Source organism: Rissa tridactyla, chromosome 22, assembly GCF_028500815.1.
Source record: "Rissa tridactyla isolate bRisTri1 chromosome 22, bRisTri1.patW.cur.20221130, whole genome shotgun sequence".
NCBI lineage: Eukaryota > Metazoa > Chordata > Aves > Charadriiformes > Laridae > Rissa > Rissa tridactyla.
In genome coordinates this window covers 3190068-3209418 of record NC_071487.1, presented here as the reverse complement: position 1 = coordinate 3209418, position 19351 = coordinate 3190068, and the positions used below count along the sequence as shown (strand labels likewise).

General features: G+C 63.4%; 3 protein-coding genes and 1 long non-coding RNA gene across 5 annotated transcripts; 3 read left to right on the top strand and 1 right to left on the bottom strand.

Annotated features, from left to right (window-relative positions):
• Positions 1 to 1386: 1386 nt before the first annotated feature.
• LOC128900731 (uncharacterized) lies at positions 1387 to 7669 on the bottom strand. Of its 2 annotated transcripts, none has more exons than XR_008463357.1 (4): positions 7457 to 7669; positions 6548 to 6699; positions 5259 to 5437; positions 1387 to 3273 (listed from the first exon to the last, which is right to left on the bottom strand). It is a non-coding gene; the product is annotated as an uncharacterized LOC128900731 (long non-coding RNA). The 2 variants fall into 2 exon arrangements; XR_008463356.1 differs by having other exon boundaries at positions 1387 to 3194.
• MADCAM1 (mucosal vascular addressin cell adhesion molecule 1) lies at positions 3894 to 7193 on the top strand. Its single transcript, XM_054182156.1, has 5 exons — positions 3894 to 4080; positions 4748 to 5014; positions 5144 to 5458; positions 5790 to 6455; positions 6614 to 7193. Exons 1-5 carry the CDS (start codon positions 4029 to 4031, stop codon positions 6736 to 6738), a joined length of 1425 nt encoding a protein of 474 aa, XP_054038131.1. The 5' UTR covers positions 3894 to 4028; the 3' UTR covers positions 6739 to 7193.
• A 243-nt stretch (positions 7670 to 7912) lies between the features above and the next one.
• TPGS1 (tubulin polyglutamylase complex subunit 1) lies at positions 7913 to 9924 on the top strand. Its single transcript, XM_054182201.1, has 2 exons — positions 7913 to 8250; positions 8415 to 9924. Exons 1-2 carry the CDS (start codon positions 7919 to 7921, stop codon positions 8944 to 8946), a joined length of 864 nt encoding a protein of 287 aa, XP_054038176.1. The 5' UTR covers positions 7913 to 7918; the 3' UTR covers positions 8947 to 9924.
• A 1110-nt stretch (positions 9925 to 11034) lies between these two features.
• CDC34 (cell division cycle 34, ubiqiutin conjugating enzyme) lies at positions 11035 to 18107 on the top strand. The gene is made up of 5 exons (XM_054182194.1): positions 11035 to 11328; positions 14873 to 14959; positions 15546 to 15643; positions 16424 to 16558; positions 17130 to 18107. The coding sequence occupies exons 1-5, from the start codon at positions 11152 to 11154 to the stop codon at positions 17338 to 17340; spliced, it is 708 nt and encodes a 235-aa protein (XP_054038169.1). The 5' UTR covers positions 11035 to 11151; the 3' UTR covers positions 17341 to 18107.
• Positions 18108 to 19351: the final 1244 nt, after the last annotated feature.

Below are 19351 nucleotides of genomic sequence, written 5' to 3'. Positions count from 1 at the left end.
TAGTGTGAACTGGGAGGGGGCTGTCACCCCCCAGCCCGGTCCCCACCTCCTGCCTGCCCCACGGCAGCCTCCTCCCGGGGCTGGTTTCAGCATCACGGACTCTATTGTCTTCATTTCCAGCCAGGCTTAATTTAGATCTTATCTTACTCATTTAAGCACTTCTCTGGGTGTTTGAAGACGGTACTGAGTGAACAATATAATCACAAGACATATAAACACATCCAAGTCAGCTCTTGGATGGGATCTGGTGTTTGATGGCCGATATCCTGTAAGGAGCTGGAAACACAACCCGTCTATTACACAGTATTTATTTCCCCTGGACTTGAGCTTAGGGGTGTTGGTTTTTGTGGGTTTTTTTCATTTTTTGAGAAAGAACCCTCAGCTCGTCTCACTTTGCCTCACTGGAGAAACAAGGGGGGGTATTTTGATGCGGTGTGGTGGTGTCCGTCCCCTCCGCGATGGGGTTGGTCTCTCGGGCACATGGGGACGCTGTGACCGCACTGGGACAGAGCCGGTCTGCGGGATGAGCCTCCCAGGAGTGGGATTCCCGTGTTTTGCACCGTGCAGAAGGCCTTCATCTTGTTCCAGCCATCCTCATTAACCTCTACTCCGGCCCTGTCATTTCGGATGTCGGGCGGTTGCAAGCGCAGGCGATGACAGCTGGGGGCTACACCCCGGCCCGAGGGGCTCCGGCGTCGCTGCCGGCGTGTGGGGGCATCCTGTGCTGGGGCCAGCGCTCATCCCCCCACCGCATGTCTCTGCTTTGTTTCCTGCCAGCATTGCCCAGCGAGAGCCCCCTGCTCCTGCCCCTCAGGAGGAAGCACGACCGGCTTCCAGGAAAAGTCTTCAGGCTTCTGTTTCTTGAAAACCATCGTTCCCCTCCCTCTGACCCGAAAGCTTTCCTGTCGGGTGGAAAACTGTCCCAGTGCCTAAGCTCGCCCTTTCCGCCCTGTGTCTGCGATCTGCTGATCTCTCTGCCGTGTTGGGGACAGAGGGAGCTGCCTGGGTGCAACTCCGGGATCACAGAATCACAGAATGTCGGGGTTGGCAGGGACCTCTGGAGATCATCTCCTCCAACCCCCGGCCACAGCAGGGTCACCCACAGCAGGTGGCACAGGAACGCGTCCAGGCGGGGTTGGAATGTCTCCAGAGACGGAGACTCCCCCACCTCTCTGGGCAGCCTGTGCCAGGGCTCTGCCACCCTCACAGCAAAGAAGTTCCTCCTCGGGTTGAGATGGAACTTCCCATGGGCAAGTTTGTGCCCGTTACCCCTTGTCCTGTCCCCGGGCACCACTGAGAAGAGCCTGGCCACATCCTCCTGACACCCCCCCTTTCAGTATTTATCAGCGTTGATAAGATCTAAAGATCTAAGACTAAACAGCCCCAAATCCCTCAGCCTTTCCTCATCAGAGAGGTGTTCCAGTGCCCTCAGCATCTTGGCAGCCCTTTGCTGTCCCCTCTCCAGCAGTTCCCTGTCCTTCTGGAACCGGGGAGCCCAGAACTGGACCCAGCGCTCCAGATGGGGCCTCCCCAGGGCAGAGCAGAGGGGGAGGATGACCTCCCTCCACCTGCTGGCCACCCCCTTTTTGATGCCCCCCAGGATGCCATTGACCTTCTTGGCCACAAGGGATGGGAGGGAAGATCCTCGAGTCTGTTAAAGGAGAGGCTTCGAGCAGGCTCTGGAGCTGCAGTGGGTCACTCCGGCGGGGCAGCTCAGGGACAAAGCTGCGGGAGGCTCAGACGGGTCCCCTGACCCCTCCCTGCCTCCATAACCTCGCCGTTAGAGTTGACCCTCCTGGAGCGGGAGGTGTATCAGGATGTATCAGGTGTATCAGAAGGTGTATCAGAAAACTCCGATTTCCTCTGTGATCCGTGTTGCCCATCCGCCCGTGCGGCGGAGGCCGCGGCAGCTCCTGGGTGCTCGTGGCCTCAAGTGCGGTGCAAGCCCCGAACCGGAGGAAGTGCATCACAAGGCTCTGGACTTTCTGGTAGCTATTACTCTCCCGATGATGGGTCCGGGAAAGCTTCTTTTTAAAAGGACGGACTGCTTCGTAAGTGCTTAACTCTGGTTTGGATGCTAATTTATGGAGTTTTTCTTTTCTCATTTTGAGAAATTTCATCATTTTGAGGGGCAGCCGGGGGCTCGGGGTGCGATGCTGAGAGCTGGTGGGGAGATGCCTCTCGCAGGAACGCCAGAGTCTGGTCCCCGGTGGCCACGGCCGCTTTGTCCCTGGCTCGTGGATAGAGACTGTGCGACTCCACAGCCCCCGGCACGGGGCACAGACCTGGCACCGAAAGGCCAGGGCTGATCCCCCCAGGACCTGCTGGTGTTTGTCCATCGTTGCAGGAGCCCCAGCTGAAAGCTGCACCAGACCCCGGGCAAGGCTGGCTTCCAGGGCTTGGATAACCTATTTTTTTACTGTCTGTTTTGCCCCTCCTGCCCCAAAATCCTGTAGCAGTGAGAGTGGCCTGTGAGGACGTTATTTCCCTTCTTTAAACTCTCACTTGGTGACATTAGGAAGCAATCCTTCCCCCAGTGAAGTAACTCATCGCTTGGTGCTTTATCCGAGTGCTCTCTGCTGTGGGCCTGCAGCCCCCACTGGTCCCTCCCGGGCATTCGCTCGCCCGTCACCCACGGAGAGACCGGCGAGGCCTCGTGCGATGACCTACCACCGCGGATCTGGGCTGTGGGAGCGGGAGGTGAAACCCTGACACCGCGCATGTCCTCGGGTGTCCCGGGCTTGCTACTGGGAAGAGCCACGGCTTGTCCCCCGCCAGGGCTGGGCTGGGGGCTCTGGCGGCTGCTGGGAACTCCGGGAAGTGGCTCTGTTAACACAGGATGGAAGGAACAAAAACCCCAGAGCCATTAATCACCCGGCTTTGAGTGAATGTGCATATTCGATGGCGGCTGTTTACAGAGCACTTCCCTTGCGCGGAGGCCTCTTGGACCATCAGAGGATTAATTACTCGGTCTCCCGAAAGGATGCGCGACGCGCCCAGTCCTCGGAGCTGCATCTCCGGAGAGTTCCCGGATGGGAAACAGCCAGGTCCTGTGCCGTCTTTCCACCTTCTGCGACAGGAGGTGCAGGGGCTGGGCACATCCCATCCCTCAGCCCTTCGGTGCCTTCCCTGGCCTCGGCTGCAGCCCGGCGGGACGGGATGGGGCAGAACCAGGTCCATCTCCTCACAGAGAGCTGGGTAGGAGCGAGGAAGTGATGCCAGACGTGCCATGAGACAGAGGACAGGCGCTGAGGCTGTGCCAGGGCCTTGGGGCTAGAAAACGTGGTGTAATCAACGTCTTCCACGTGGCAATGCTTTCTCCAGCTGTACTATAAACCCAACCTTTACACCCCAAAAACTCCCTGTCCTGGGAATAAATGCTGTTTGCGGCCCTGCTGAGCAGCACCCAAGCCTGGCAGGGACACCTCCAGCCTGGGGGATGCACCTTTCCAAACCCCCCGTTTCGGGGCAGACAGGGCTCGGGGACAGGTTCCTCCCATGTGCCCTCATGCCGAGACCGTCCCTCCCAGAGAGACACGTCCCCAGCCAGCCCCACGGCGGTTCATTCCAGCGGTGGGTGCTTGAGGTATGAAAAGGGCTGGTTTTCCAGGGGGAACAGCCCAGGGAGCACCGGGATCTCGGCCACGTCTCGGGGAGCAGGAGCCGGCGCAGGGCTGCCCGGTGGGGGTGACGGGGGACCCTGCAGCCACACAAGGACCCTTGAGGCCAAGGGCCCTCCTGGGGCTCCCAGCACAGCCCTCAGCTGTGGACATGGGTGTTGTGCAAAAGCTGAACTTGGAAGAAAATCAGAAACCTCCCTCTGGAAATACCCCTCAGGCTGGAAATTTGCAGAGGCCCCGGGGCCGGTGCTCGCGGGGGCGGTTCCTGCAGAGCTTAAGAAGGGCTGAGGACGGGGCTGGCGGACAGAAGGAGACAGCCCCGGCCGGCGGCGTTCGCTCCCTGGAAGGAGGAAAGGAAGGAAAACCAGCCCCTGCTGCTGCCCTGCCCTGCTGCTGGCTCTGCGGGCGATGGAGCCGGCTCCTCTCGTCCTCCTCCTCGGCTTGCTGTGGGGCTGCAGCGGTGAGTGCTGCGGCGGCCAAGAGCTGTCCCGATCCCTTACCCCAGCGCTGCCCGCTGCTCTCTCTGCTTCTCCGTATGGCACCACGGGCCAACGCAGCCCCAGGATCTCCCCGGCGGCTGTCACGTCCCATGTGTGCCACATTTACAGCGTTCCTCGTCCTGGTGCCGCAGCCCAGTGCTCAGAGCCGCGGCGCGCGTGCCTGGCCGGGATCAGCTCTCCCGCTGCCAGAAGAGCAGTGGTGCTGGTGAAGGATGAGAACTGGGGGGAAGGGGCATTTGGGCTCATTTCCCCATGAAATGGCTGGAAAATCTCAGTGATAAATGGAGATGGATCAAGCAGCAAAGCCTGCGATGGGGCAGACGCGGGCTGGCAGTCGCCACAGGCACGTTGGCTCCGTGGTGCTCCCAACGCCTGGTTTCGACGAGCGGCTGTCCCAGTATAAGGGCATGGCGGGGGCCTTCCTCGGCCATCCCTAACGAGCAGTCGCTAACGAGCAGTGCCCCCCCCCGCCATAGTGATGGGGATGGAGCTTCTGCGGTGCCTGAGCGTGACTGTGCGCTTCTCAGCAAAGCGGGGAACCAGCACCCTGTTTGCCTTGTAAACAACTGGGTTCTGGTGATTGTCCCCGTTCCTAAACCCCATGTTTTTCCTCCTTCCTCCACCCAGGGCGACCCACTAACAAGCTGGTGGTGATGCCGCAGCAGCCGGTGGTGCGGTACGGGGGCTCGACGCAGCTGAACTGCTCCCTGGACTGCGTGGGGGGCACAGTGCAGTGGAAGGGGCTGGACACCAACCTGGGGAGCATCACCTCCTTCCCCACCCACAGCATCCTGCACGTCAGCAGCGCCGTGGTCGCCATGGAGGGCACCAAGGTCTGCCAGGGAACCTGCCACGGGCAGCACTACCAGCAAACTGCCTACTTGAATGTCTACGGTAAGCATCCCCCAGCCCGTGCCTCACCACCTCCCCGGCAAAGTCCTGCCTCCCCCGGGGGCAGCCCACTCCCTCCTGGGCAGAGATGCCAAAAATCAGTGTTTGATGCTGCAATTCCCCCCCCCTCAGCCCTCCCAGATACGCTGCAGCTGGACGCAGACCCCCCCGCCCTGGAGCCAGGGCAGCCCACCAGCCTGCGCTGCTCGGCCCAGCAGGTCTACCCGCGCACAGGGCTGGTGTTCACCTGGTACCGGGGGGACCAGGCACTGGATGGGGCGGTTTTCAACGCCGTGGAGACCGACGAGGAGCTGTCTGACATCGTGTCTACGCTGCCAGTGGCTGGGAAGGATGTGGTAGAAGGGGTGGAGTTCAGGTGCGAGGTGACGCTGAGCATCGGGCAGGAGACATTCACCCGGGTGGCATCTGTGGCGGCGAGCGCTAGGGGTGAGTGCCAGGGTGGGAGCTGGGGTCCCGGGACCACACACCGCCCCATCCGCCAGAACCGGCCCCCACTGCCCTGTGCTGCTTAAAACAGCTTTGCTGGAACAGGAGCAACCCCCATTTCTGCGCCGCTCTGCCAATCTCCCGTCCCCATCCCTGTCCCCGTCCCTGCCGCTGTGCTGCTCCTGCTCCCTGCCCGGGGCCGGCATGTTTCTGGGGTGGAGGAGGATGAGGCCATTGGGGGCTGTCACCCCATGGGGATAACGCATGCCAGAGAGGCCCCATCCTGGATCCTAGCCATGACAAGACCACCTGTGACCTGCTGTGTTTGCAGCTCTGACGGAGCAGCCGGTGGCCATGGCCACCTCCACAGGGAGCCCCTGGACAGCGGTGGCTACAACAGAGAGCCCCAGGACAGCCAGGCCTGTGACCACCACAGCACTGCCCCCAGAGCCAAGTGTTCCCACACATGATCCCAGCACAGCCCTGACCACCACAGCGCAGGAGCCCAGCGCTGAGACCATCCTAGAGCTGGCTGCTGCCACCGAACGCCCCTCCACAGAGCGCCCTGCTCCCCGGGACCTCGTCACAGGCAGTCCCACGGCACATCTGGCCACCACCATGCTCCCCAGCTCCGGCACTGTGAGCCCCACAACTGAGGCTCAGGGGACAGCTGCAGACAGCTCTGCCCCGGCGGCGAAGGGGACAGGGCTGTCCGTGGGGACAGCGCCCGCCTGCAGCCTGCAGATTTGGTCGCTGCCTCCCAACGGGACGCGGGGCAGGGCCCTGCGCATCGAGTGCCATGCCCGGTGCACGGGGAATGCCACCGTCCGCTGGCTGCAGACCCCCGTGGCCCTCTCGCAGTACCGGGAGGAGGTGGCGGGCAGCAGCTCCACGCTGCGGCTGGACCATGCCGAGGCGCAGCACCAGGGCCACTATCAGTGCATCCTCCTCGGCCACCGCTCCCAGGTGGTCAGTCTGCAGCTGACGGTCTCGGACGGTGAGTGGTGGTCTGCAGCCCCCTCTCCTGTACCCCCCATCGCTTGGGCTTGGGCTGCAGCGATTTATGTCGATGCCGCATTTGGTGCTCACCCCTCGGTATTTGCTGGTGTGGGCAGAGTCTGTTTGCGATTACACATCCTTCTGGTGTCTCCGCAGATACGGTCGGCACGGGCCCTGCCATCGCTGCGGGGACGACGTTCTCACTGTTGGGGCTGATCCTGACCGGCGTCGTGTCTCATCGCCTGTGGAAACGATTCAGATCTCAGTACGAGCTGTCCTAGGAGCAGGAGCTGCCAACAGATGCCCACAGCCCTCTGGACCCCGCTGCTGTCGCCCTTTCTGCTGCTGGCCTCGCCCGGCCCCAGGACGACGAGCAGCCGCTGGAGCCCAGCTGCCTCGATGGCAACGGGGGCCGGTGGAGCTGGTGGGGTGTGGGACGCTGCTGTGAAACCCGGGAGAAGAGCATCCCCCGTCCCAGGACAAGCACTCCAGGACTCAGAGACCTGCAAGCTGACACTGCTTTTGAAAGCTTCATCCATGCCTGAGGCTGCTGCTGCCCGGGATGCCGGGGGGCTTGTGAGGGGTCGTGCTGCCCTGGGGACCTCCAAGCACCGGGAACTGCTTGGCTCCTGGGTGCAAGTGCCGCGGGAGAGGGGAGCCTGGGGCTGCCCTCGGGACACCCTGAGAAGGGGAGGCTGGAAGGGAGACGAGCAGAGACGTCCGCGGTGGCAGGGGGACGGGGACAGTCGCGGGGCCGGATCACGTTGGGCCGCTACTGAGGGGGGGACGGCTGTGGGGGCTTCTGGCACCGACGGGGGTGGGTGGGAGAGCGATGGCCGATTGTCTGTCACGACAGAGGAGGGTGTGCACATCCCCCGGGCATGGGCGGAGGGGAGCGGGGCCTCGGCCCGTGGCGTGGGGTGCTCCAATAAAGTGTTTTTGTTGGAACCATGTGTCGGTGGCTTTTTGCCACGCTGGGGTGGCCCCATGGCTACTCACGAGGCCTTCAACCCTCATCGACACCGGCCCTGCATCCCCTCACTGTCACCAGGCCTTCACAAGCACCGGGCCCTCACCGGCCCTGCAGCCCCTCACTGGGCCCTCAACGCACACCGGCACCGGGCTCTGCGGCCCCTCACCCCTCACCGGCTCCGGCCCCGCGGGAGGCCCCGGGCGCGGGGCGGGTCCCCGGGCAGCGTCCGAAGCGACGGCCGGTCGCCAAGGGCGGGGCACCTGCCCGGAGTAGGCATGGCGGCCGCCGCGTTCCAGCCGCCAGTGCGGCTCCCTTGCCCACACGCAAGATGGCGGCCCGCGGCCTCGCCCAATGGCGACGCCCCAGGGGGCGGTGTGCTCCCCCGCCGATTGGCTGCCAGTCTGCAAGATGGCGGCTCGGGAAGTTCCGTCCCCGGCCGAAGGGCGGTACAAGATGGCCGGAAGCGGCCTTCGCCGCCCTCAGCCAAGATGGCGGCGTACGAGAAGCGGCGGGCGGCCCCCGCTCCGGCCCCGGCGGCGGGCAGCGGGCCGGCGGAGCCGGGCCAGGCGGCGGCCGGCGAGCTGGGGAGCGAGGCGGAGTTCCTGCTGCGGGCCGGCGTCACCGCCATGGTGCGGGAAGCGTTGCTGAAGGTGCTGGAGGCGCGGCCCGAGGAGCCCGTCTCCTTCCTGGCCGACTACTTCGAGCGGCTGGTGCCGGGCAGCCCCGGCGCGGCGGGGGAGGCCGCCGCCGAGCTACCGGGGCCGCCGCAGCGCCTGGCTCGGGCGCTGTGGTACGTGCGCCTGGCTCACCACTCTCACAGGTGCGGGCGGCGGCGGACTACAGCTCCCGGCGTGCCCCGCGGCGGCGGCGGCCTCCCCGGGGCGCGGGCAGCGCCCGGGGCACGCCGGGAGCTGTAGTGCGGGGCGGGGGGGGGGGGCTGGCGCGGGGAGGCCGCGCCTCTGTCTGTGTGCCGTGTCGCGACAGGACGGCCTTCGACAGCAACGCCGGCGCGGCCTACGAGGTGCTGGGGGCCGGCGGGCGGCGGCGGAAGGCGGGCGTGGACGGGCGGCTGTACAGTGAGCTGCTGCGGCGCATCTGCCAGCACGGGGGAGCGCCGGCGGAGGCGGCGGCCGCGCTGCTGGGCCGCGTGCGCTGCCGCGACCACGAAGCCGTGCCCTTCGACGTCTTCCGCTACGGTGTCCTCACCTGCTTCGTGCTGCTGGAGTTTGCCGCCAAGGCGGACGCGCTCTTCGGCGTCCTGGATGGCGGCTCGGGCACCGCTGACGGGCGGGTGTGCCAGGCCGTGCTGCGGGCACTGGAGGATGCCCTGGGCATCGGCCACGTCGCTCTGCCCGGCCGCTACCTGGAGGCCGGCTCCAGGCTGGGGCCGGATGGCCTGGCCCTGGCCATGGACCGGGCGCTGCAGGAGAGGAAGCTCGGCAGCTCCATGAGCCGGGAGGAGTTCCTGAAGAAAGCCACCGCCTTGTTCGTCGCAAAAGTGAAGCCCGTGGAGTAAGGCCTGGGCGGGAGCAACGCGGACTGCGCTTGCTCTGGCCTCCGCGGCAGCTCCGCACGGAGCCGCTCCCGTGAAGTGGCGCCGGGCCCGGCGCTGAGCTGGATGGCGGGCGCGGGGGCGGCCGGGCACTGCCTGATGAGATTCCCCATTGCCACGCTCCCGCCCTGGATCGAGCCGATGGGTGCCCAGCCCCTCCAGTGCTGGATCCCTCCCTCCCTGCTGTGCTGCTCCCAGCTGCGGCTCCTGCGATCCGGCTGCTGTTCGTTAGTAAATCCTTTTTAGGCATTAATGTGGGACTTGCAAGGAGGCCGGTAAGCTGTAGGGCAGCATTAGTCATTACAAATGAGCCAGAATGAAGTAAATGTGGGGCTGGACCTCCAGATATCCTGCAGTTGCGTCCTAGCCCCGGGGCAATGTCATGCAGTTTCTGCGGGGCACTTTGTTTCTATTTTTGGGTTTGTTTCACACCTACCTGTGAAGTGGGGGGCGATGCTTACCTACCCCCGGCTGTCAGGATTCAGTAAAGCATCATTTTATTCAGCAAAATGTTTTAAACGCACAGCAGATGAGAAACGGCTGGCTGGAAAGGAAACCTCCCCGGGAAGGGCTGGGAGCCAGAGGGGTTCTGCCTCTGCCGGCAGCCGAGCTGTGGGGCGATGAGCTGTCCCTGCTGCCCCCTCGCTCGGCGCTTACCCAACCGCCTCTGCCCGCTGCCGGCCGGGCTCTGAACATCAAAGCTCGTTCCTGAGCGATGACTTCTCAGGCGAAGCTGCAGGGCACTACGGATTCGAGAACGATTTGGGACGCGGAGCACTGGATCAAGACGAGACAAACCCCCTTCCCTGAGGTCATCCTTGGCTTTTGAACAGAGCTGCATGTTGAACGGTGTGTTATTTATTTGAACTTGTCTGTTTTAATTATTTATACTGCGCAATTATTGGTTTACTGTGAGACATTAAAGCTTTTTATTATTTTTTAGTGGCCAATTTCTTTACTGCCTGGCAGCACTTTGTGCCGGGATGAACCGCAGCCGCGCTTGGATCCTTGGGGCAGTTTCTCTCTCCGGGGGCCGACGTGGGCAGCCCATAGCAGCCTGTAGGAGCCTGCCTGGCTGGAGGCAGGGGAATGCGGAGCCCTTGGGAGTTACTAACAAACAAACAAAAAATAATAAGAGGAGCCGGGAGATGCCATTCGTGCTTGGGGATGTTTGTTGTGTTTTGCTGAGCGGATGTTTTGGTGCCTGGGGGTGGGAGGGCGAGGCCGCAGGCGGTGGCTGCTAAACAAAGTGCAGGTGACGGGATGTGACAGGTGGGGAGGTGGGAACCCGCGACACCGGAGGCCTGCCCCTGCTTCCCCTTCAGCCCTGCGAACCCCCGTGCGGCCTTACACGGGCGCAGCGGCCGCTGGGCGCTCCCTCCCGGCTGACCTGGGCAGGCGTAAAACGCTTCACAGATGCCAAACGCTGCTTCGAAGCGGCGCGGCCGCATCCGAGCCCCAGAGCGGGATTCGGCGTCGGTCACGGTGCTGAGGGTGTCCCGGGGCCTGGCAGGAGCCCGGGGGGCAGCGGCGGTCTCTGAGGCGGCCCCAGCCGGGCAGGAGAACCGGCCGCGAGGGGGCGGCAGCAGCGAGACGCGGCCGGACTGGGCCACCACCATTGCGGCCTGAGGCACCGGGCACCCGCCGCACCGCGGGGGCTGCCGGGAAGGAGGTCCGGTGCTGCGCTCTGATAGGCTGACAGCGCCTGGGGGGATGATCCCTCCCTTTGCACCGCCCCTCCGCGAGCCGCCGGTGCGCTCTGATAGGTCAACAGCGCCCGAGGACGGGAGCCCTCATCTTGCCCCGCCCACTCACACCGGGAGTGCGCTCTGATAGGCCGTTAGCACCCAGGGGGAGGAGCACTCTCCCTGCCCCCGCCCCCTCACGCCGTAAGTACGCTCTGATAGGCCGATCGCGCCCGGGGGGAGGAGCCCTCTCCCTGCCCCACCCCCCCGCAGGCCGGCGGTGCGCTCTGATAGGCCGACATCGACCGAGGGGAGGAGCCTGATATGGCCCCGCCCCTCGCAGGCGGACTACACCTCCCGGCGTGCCGCGCGCGGCTGCGCTCGCAGCAGCTTCGTAGCAGCAGCGCCGGCTCCGCCGCCCCCGCCCCGCCGCTGCGACTACGCCAGTCCCCGGCTCCGCTCGCGGCCTACCCCGTTCCTCGGCATGGCGCGGCCCCTCGTGCCCAGCTCGCAGAAGGCACTGCTGCTGGAGCTGAAAGGGCTGCAGGAGGAGCCCGTGGAAGGGTTCCGGGTCAACCTGGTGGACGAGGGGGACCTCTACAACTGGGAGGTGGCCATCTTCGGCCCCCCGAACACCTACTATGAGGGCGGGTACTTCAAGGTGAGGGGTTGGGGGCGGCAGGGGGCGAGCGGGGTCGAGAGGACCGAGGTCTGGAGGAGGCGGAGCTCTGGTGGCGGGGGGGGGGAGGGGGGGGCTGTGGGTCGGGGGGTCTGGGGGGTGAGGTGTGGGGTGGGAGACGGGGCTTAACGGGGGTGAAGGCTGCCTGTGGGGTGTTGGGGGATGCGCTGGGGGGAGGGTGGCTTGGGAAGGGGTTTTGGAAGGGAGGGAGAGTAGGGGGACGCTGGGAGGGGGCTGTGGGGCGAGAGGGAGGGGGTCGCGAGTGTCCGGTTGAGGTGGGCGCCGGGGCAGTGTGACAGGGTGCTCCCGGGCTTGAGAGGTGCTGAGAGGCAGGTCTGTGGCTGGGCACCATGGGGCGTTGGGGTTCGGGAGTTGGGGGGCCCTGGGCTGCTGCCAGGGTGAGGGGGTGAGCCCGCCTGCTGCCAAACTGGGTAAGGATTCCCTGTGCTGGAAGGGGGATTTGGCCCCCCCAAGGGGCTCTGCCTCCTTCTCCCGGTCTGTGGGTGCCAGAGCTCGGGGCTGCTTCTCTTCCCCCTCTCCTGGATTGGGTCGGAGGCATCGCCACAGAACCAGAGGGAAGAGACAAAGGACTCTCCCGGCTCAGGCCGAGCTGGGTGGGGAGCGGGTGTCGTGGGTTTGTTTGGGGTTTGAGCTGGGGAGAAGACGTGCACGGCCGGCCTGTGCAGTCCCTATCCGGAGGATGTGTATGCGCTCTTCCCAGGTGTTGTGCAACCTGCCTAGCTGTTTTCTTCCTCTTTTCTCTTCCTCCCTCCTCCACTGTGAGCTCTCTGGCTTCATCCTGTCGCTGGCAGGGTGGGGATGCGCCCCGGGGTGAGTCACCCCGAGGGTCAGCTGTGCCCGACAACCTGGGAGGTTTGTTTTTCCCGTGGTGGGGCGGCGGCAGCAAGCCTGATGCTTCCGAGGCAGGTTTTATCTCTTCACTGGAATTGCGTCTTTTTCTGTAGCCTCTTTCAGCCCTCGGCAGGAGGCTCTTTGAACTCTCACCCTCTCACCAGCTCATGCCACTGTTTTGTGCCTGAGAGCTCCCGGTGTCAGCGATGTTTGGTGGCAGTAGGTGAGACTTTCTGTGTAAGAGGAAAGCGAAGGGGCCAAGTCCTCTTCCAGCTCATGGTAACATCCCCCTGTTCCTGTGCGGCAAAGCAGGACTGCTTTCCGAGCCCCCTTTGGCATCGCTTCGCCTCTGGCTGGTTTTGTTCTGATCCCCTCGGGTACAACAAAGGGGATTATTCTGTGGAGTTCAGCTGTTTGGCCGGAGCCCAGCGCAGGGCTGCGTGTTGCTGTGTGCGTGTGCTCTACCCTGGGCTGCCCCGAAGCTCCACGCAGACACAAAACGCGTCCAGCCCCAGCCGCCGCCATGCTTTTCCTTCTTTCCACCCCTTGTCCCGTGCCGCAGAGCGGTCAGACAAAGGGACAGCCTGGAAGGCAAGACAGTAACGTGTGTAGGGATGGCCCTGCTGCGGTCGGGGGCTCCTTGGGCTCACCGTAAGATCAGCGTGTGCCGGGCACGGATCCTGGCGGGGTTCGGGGAGCAGAACCCAGGATGGAGCCGGGGTTGGGCGCTGGGGAGGAGGACAGATGTCTCTCTGCCTTCTACGCTAATCTTTTAACGGCTGTTCGCTGACGGCTGGGTTTGGCAGCGTTGCCTATTGTCGGGGCTGTAATTCCAGAAGCATCCGAAGCCACGCTTGCAGTTCCCCTCCTGAACGGGGCCTGTGCCGGGCTTGTTCCATGGGTGAAGAGTGATCCTGGGTCGAAGTCGGGGTCGTCGGTTGGGTCATTGGCTTCACGGATCCAATGCCTAAATTCTCGTGTACGTGAACTGAGGGAGCAAAAGTGTTCAGGGATTTGTTGTGTGTTTTAAATCCTCAGCGTTTTGTTCGTTTATTGCCTTCTGGCCCTTTGCTTTTTTTGGGAGCTGAATCTCCATCTGGAATTTTCCTTCCAGAGCCTGGAAACACCCAAAAACTGGAACAGTCACCGTGGGTTGTGTGGCGACGGGGGTGGAGGGGGGGAGAATCTGCCCCCGTCCTCCTGGGATGCCTGGCGCCGGTGGGCTGGGACGGCCGCTCTCTGGGAGGATGAGGGTGTTGCTGTGCGTCTCTGCCGCCCCAGCCTTCGCCCTTGGGGGCCGACAGCGGGCCCGGCTCTTTGGCCTGCCTCAATCCCTTGTTTTTTTGCAGCCCGTGCCCGCAGGAACGCCAGCGGTGGGACAGTCGTCTCCGCTGGCGCTGGAGACTGCGGCGTGATCTTCATGTGCTTTTATTTTTAGCCCCTGAGCTACGCGCTGCGGCCAGTTTTGACTTGGTCTCTTTTTTTTTTTTTTTTCCCCCCTCAGTGTTGACGAGCTATTTTTAGAGATTCGGTGTGTTAATCGGAGCACCGAGCACCCGATGCTTCCTTCCCCCTGAGCTCTGAAGGGTAAACAGCCTTTCCTCCGGTGGCGCGGCCACGGCGTGTCCCCGGCAGCTGGACAAGGGATGATGCCAGACTCACAGTCTGGCTCCAAGTGCCCAAGTGCTGCTTCGCTTATTCGGGCGAGTGGCCCCCAGCCCTGCATGCCACCCTGCAGCCCCCAGGCCCCCATCCCAGAGCAGCCAGTCCTCGGTGTCACACAATCACAGAATGTTGGGGTTGGCAGGGACCTCTGGAGACCATCTCCTCCAGCCCCCGGCCACAGCAGGGTCACCCACAGCAGGGTCACAGGAACGCGTCCAGGGGGGGTTGGAATGTCTCCAGAGACGGAGACTCCCCCACCTCTCTGGGCAGCCTGTGCCAGGGCTCTGCCACCCTCACAGCAAAGAAGTTCCTCCTCGTCTTGAGATGGAACTTCCCATGGGCAAGTTTGTGCCCGTTACCCCTTGTCCTGGCCCCGGGCACCACTGAGAAGAGCCTGGCCCCATCCTCCTGACACCCCCCTTTTCAGTATTTATCAGCGTTGATAAGATCTAAAGATCTAAGACTAAAAAGCCCCAAATCCCTCAGCCTTTCCTCCTCAGAGAGGTGTTCCAGTGCCCTCAGCATCTTGGCAGCCCTTTGCGGTCCCCTCTCCAGCAGTTCCCTGTCCTTCTGGAACCGGGGAGCCCAGAACTGGACCCAGCGCTCCAGATGGGGCCTCCCCAGGGCAGAGCAGAGGGGGAGGATGACCTCCCTCCACCTGCTGGCCACCCCTTCTTGATGTCATCACCCTGTGCCATGGGAGTGGGCAATGAGCGTGTGAGGCACGTGCTGGACCGACACTGCCAGCTCCTGCTGTCTCCCTCCGTGTCGGAGAGCACCGAGATGGTGCGGGTGGGCCCCAGTTATGGGGCAGGATGGTGGCGAAGGAGCTGCCGCAGTGGCAGGGTGGCTGTGCTGCCAGTGTCCTGCTGGTGGGGGCTCTGCCTCGGCGGGAGCACAGCTGGACTTGGCAGAGGTTCGTTTTCCCTGCTGGTGTCAGGAGACCGGTGGTTTCCTTCCCTTCCTTCTCACGAGCTGATGCTGACTTCTCCTTATTGTTTCCTTGCAGGCTCGTCTCCGGTTTCCCATCGACTACCCCTATTCTCCTCCTGCCTTTAGGTTCTTAACCAAAATGTGGCACCCCAACATCTACGAGGTAGGTCGCCTGGGGCAGCGTGGGGTGTCTTGGAGAGGCAGGCGAGCACGTGTCCGTCTGTCGCGACGACACGGGATGAAAATGCCAGCCTTTGTCACAAGCATGGCATTGGCAACCGTGTGCCTTTGGTCTTTAGTGCCTGGCACTGGAAATGCAGCTAACGAGCTTACGGCAGCCTGTCTCCAGCCCTGGAGCTGGTTCCAGGTCAGCCAGGCTTGAAGGTTCCCACGCTGGGCGAACGGGGACATCGTGCTGAAGCCAAGGGTGGACGCGGAGCGAGCGCCGCGTGTGGCCCCAGCGAGGGGGGTGGGTGGGTGGCTGCCTGGGGGTGTGCGGGGTCGGGCTGTGTCGGGCGGGCAGCGGGAGGGCTGCGGTAGGTGGTTGGGGAGCCCCGTCTGTACCGTGCCGGCCATCGCAGGGTATTTATCCAAGGCTGCAGGCAGCGCAGCGGGGACCTTCCCAGGGGCTGATGGAACAGGCTGGGGTTGAGAAGTGAAGAGCAAACACTGGGACACAGGACTGAGCTGCTTCTGGAGTGTGCACGGGGCAGCAACTCCTAAGGATCCCGTTTCGCTTGTGCTTTCAGACCGGCGACGTCTGCATCTCCATCCTCCACCCGCCGGTGGACGACCCGCAGAGCGGGGAGCTGCCGTCCGAGCGGTGGAACCCCACGCAGAATGTGCGGTAAGGGCTGTGCGGGAGCGAGCTGTGGGCAGGGATGGGAAAGCGGGGAGCTGGGGATTGCCTTCCGCTCCGGAAGCCTGCGGGAGATGTGGGGATGAACAACCTCAAGACTGAGAGAGCTGGGGTTGTTCAGCCTGGAGAAGAGAAGGCTCCGGGGAGACCTTATAGCAGCCTTCCAGTGCCTGAAGGGGGCCTACAAGAAAGCTGGGGAGGGGCTGTTTGCAAGGGCATGGAGCCATAGGACGAGGGGCAATGGTTTAAACTAGAGCAGGGCAGGGTTAGATCAGACATGAGGAAGAAGTTCTTTACCCTGAGGGTGGTGAGACACTGGCCCAGGTTGCCCAGAGAGGGGGTGGAGGCCCCATCCCTGGAGACATTCAAGGCCAGGCTGGATGAGGCTCTGAGCGACCTGGTCTAGTTCAAGCTGTCCCTGCTCACTGCAGGGGGTTGGACGGGATGGCCTTTAGAGGTCCCTTCCGACCCAACACCTTCTATGATTCTATGCCTGGAGGCTGTTGAAAGCCACTCGGGCTGGGTGCTTTGCTGAGGAAGAGTTAGAGCTTGCGTGGGACGTGCGTGAGCCCGACAGCCCGTGCACTGCTGTCTCCTGCCCGGCCTGCTCAGCTTCGCCAAGATCCACCTCGCTGGTGGGGCAGCACCAGACTCTCCTGACCCACGGAACGTGGCAGCACTGCAACACCGCGGCTGCTGCCATTGCCGGGGCACGGGCAGTTGCTGACCCGCCTCGGCCCTTACCTGCTCGCTTTTATTGATTGCCAGGACCATTCTCCTGAGCGTGATCTCGCTGCTGAATGAACCCAACACGTTTTCTCCGGCCAACGTGGACGCTTCCGTGATGTACCGCAAGTGGAAGGAGAGCAAAGGGAAGGACCGGGAGTACACCGACATCATCAGGTGTGTGCCGAGCTGAGGCCGGGCCCGCAGCGCTGTGCGACTCTCGGGAGGACGTACTGGGAGATGCGACCCTGTAGGACACCGGGGATGGCAGGATCTCGAGGGCACATCCTGCCCTGCTGAGTCCCGTCTGCAGGCTGGTAGGAGGGAAGGATTCTGGCTCCCGGTGTGGCTTTTGGGAGAAGCTGGGCTGGGTTATGTGCCCAAATTTGCTCTCAGCCCTCACCCTTTTTGGCTCCAGAGCTGAGGATCTGGGTTTGTAGCAGACACGGTGCCAGCACGGCCTTGCTGTCGGGGCTGTCTCAGGGGACCGGCACAGGAAGGTCCTGAGCTGCGGACTGGCCAGCCCCGGCGTGGCAAGGAGGCCCTTGGGGCGAGGGCACGTCAGGGTGCAGCCACATTTGCTCCGTGTTTGCTCCCTCCCCTGCCCTTTCACCGCTCTTGTGTGGGTGAGCGACCTGTGAGAGGGGAAGGGCCGTGTCACCGGGTGTCTCCCCGGGCTGAGCCGCACGCGGTGACGTTGGGGTGCTGTGCAAAGCTCCGTCCTCACCCCCCACTTCTCGCCCCCCAGGAAGCAAGTCTTGGGCACAAAGGTGGACGCTGAGCGGGATGGCGTGAAGGTCCCCACCACGCTGGCAGAGTACTGCGTGAAGACCAAGACTCCGGCCCCAGATGAGGGCTCGGACCTCTTCTATGATGACTATTACGAGGATGATGAGATGGAAGAGGAAGCAGAAAGCTGTTATGGTGATGAGGATGACTCCGGCAACGAGGAATCTTGATGGCCCTCTGGCATTGCAAAACTTCTACTTACTATAAACTATGGAATTTTACCTCAGCTAGGACAAACTGGTTTGAATTTAGGATCTGTCAGCCCCGAAATTAACTCTCTACCTCGCAGGGAGACTGTTCTGCTGTTGCAAAGGAAATCCCACCACTGTCTTTGTAGAAAAAGCAAAAAAAAAACCAACCCTATTTTATAAACTCGCTGGGTGAGGGGCGGGTGGGGAGGGGGAAGTCACGTTGGGGCGTTCACGAATCCGCAGAAACCCAGGAGCTGGTGGCTCTGGCTGGGTGAGGAGTGGCGGCAAAACCTGGTGGGGGCTGCCCCACGTTGAGCCCCGTGTTGCCGGGGAGCGGCTGGGGGAGGCTGCGGAGCCGGTGAGTGGTGGCTTTCAGGGGGGTGGGGGGGTGGCGAAGTGTGTGAGCGTTGTGTAGCTTTCTACAGCCTTGGAGGTGTCGGAGCAGCGAGGGCTGCGGGGTGAGCGCTGCTGTCCCCGGTGGGACCCTCCTGCCATCCCTTCCCGTGATGCCGGGGCCGTGTTCATGGCCGGGATGTCGGGAAGAGCCGGGATGTCAGGCAGGAGGTGCCCGGAGCTGCCTGGCACTGTGGGGCCTGGGGATGGGCTGTTTGTAGTTTTTAACTTAGCTGTGAGGGACGGGGCAGTTCTGAGTCTTTCTGCTTCTGTTTTGTTTTTTTTTGTTTTGTTTTGGGGGTTTTTTTTTGTTTTTTTTTTTTGGAAACTATTTAATAAAGTACTTCAAGGGAGCGGCTGTGTGGTGCGTGGGTGAGGCTCTGCCCTGCGGAGCCCAGGCTGCAGGGGAGGGGGGGTTTCCCTGTCAGCCATGGGCTGGCTGCTGTCCCGGGGCTGGGGGCTGCAGGGTGGCCTGGGGGCTCGCCGTGACCCTCTTCCCTCCCTCCCCGAACCGGCAGAGCTGCCTTTGGCATGGAGACCATCTCTGCCCTTCCTGGGGAGGGTGCAGCTCTCGCTGCCTCTGCCCGGAGCCGTGGCTGATGCGGTGGGTCTCTGTCTGGGCAGGGGGGTGGGCTCCGTCAAGCCCTCGCATCCCTCCGGCACTGACAGGGAAGGTGTTTTTCCCCTCCTGCTCCGCCGGGACCAGCCGTGCGGCGCAGACCTGCCCGGGCAGGTGGCTGATGCGTGCCCGGGGCCCTCGTGGCTGCTCTGATCTGGGAGCGCCGCGAGCCCACGGGCCAGGACTAGCCGGGACACGCGAGCTGCCGGCCGTCCCGCTCCAACCCAGCGGCATCACTGGCGCCTTGCCCCGCCGAGGCTGGGCAGCTCAGCTCCACCACCAGCCCCTGGGGGATGTGCCCCTGGAAAACCCTCTGCCTGGGGCTGTCTGCCACCCCCGGGGGGTTCCTGCCCCGGCTCCCGCCCCCCTGGGCAAAGCTTGGCAGGGGGTTAATGAGCAAACCTCCCCCTGCCTGGGGGTGTGCGAAGGGGATGGGGGTTTGAGCGGCACCTGCGATCGCACGTGGCAGAGGCGTAGAGCCATGTGCTTTGTTGCCTTAGGAAATGAGGCCAAAAGGTGAATAGGATTATTGTCGCTTCACTCAGGCCTGGAAAATGGCTTCCAAGGTCACCCAGCCGGAGCAGCGGTTGTCCAGGCTGATGGTTCTAAGCCAGCCCCTGCCCCCTTTCCTTTTTCCAGGGGGCTGCTCCATGTGCCCCCAGTGGCTTCCCCCACCCTGGCTGGTCCCAGGGCATGAATCTCTGTGTCTGTGTACCCCCTGCCTTCACTGGCTCCTTACAGCCGGTTGCCTCCCGCTGCACTCGGGATGCTGCTGTGGGTGATGGGGTCACACTCCCGGTGGCCCTGTGATCTGTCCTGGGGTGCCCGGGAGCCCCCTAGCCTTGGCCCTGCAGATCTCAGGGGGGGTGGCTTCCCTGCTGCTCCCTGTCCCCTGTCAGGGGTGGCCCGGGCAGCCTCTCTGCCCCAGCCTGGGTGACCAAAAGCCCCCAGAAGTGCTGGCCACATGATGTGACATGT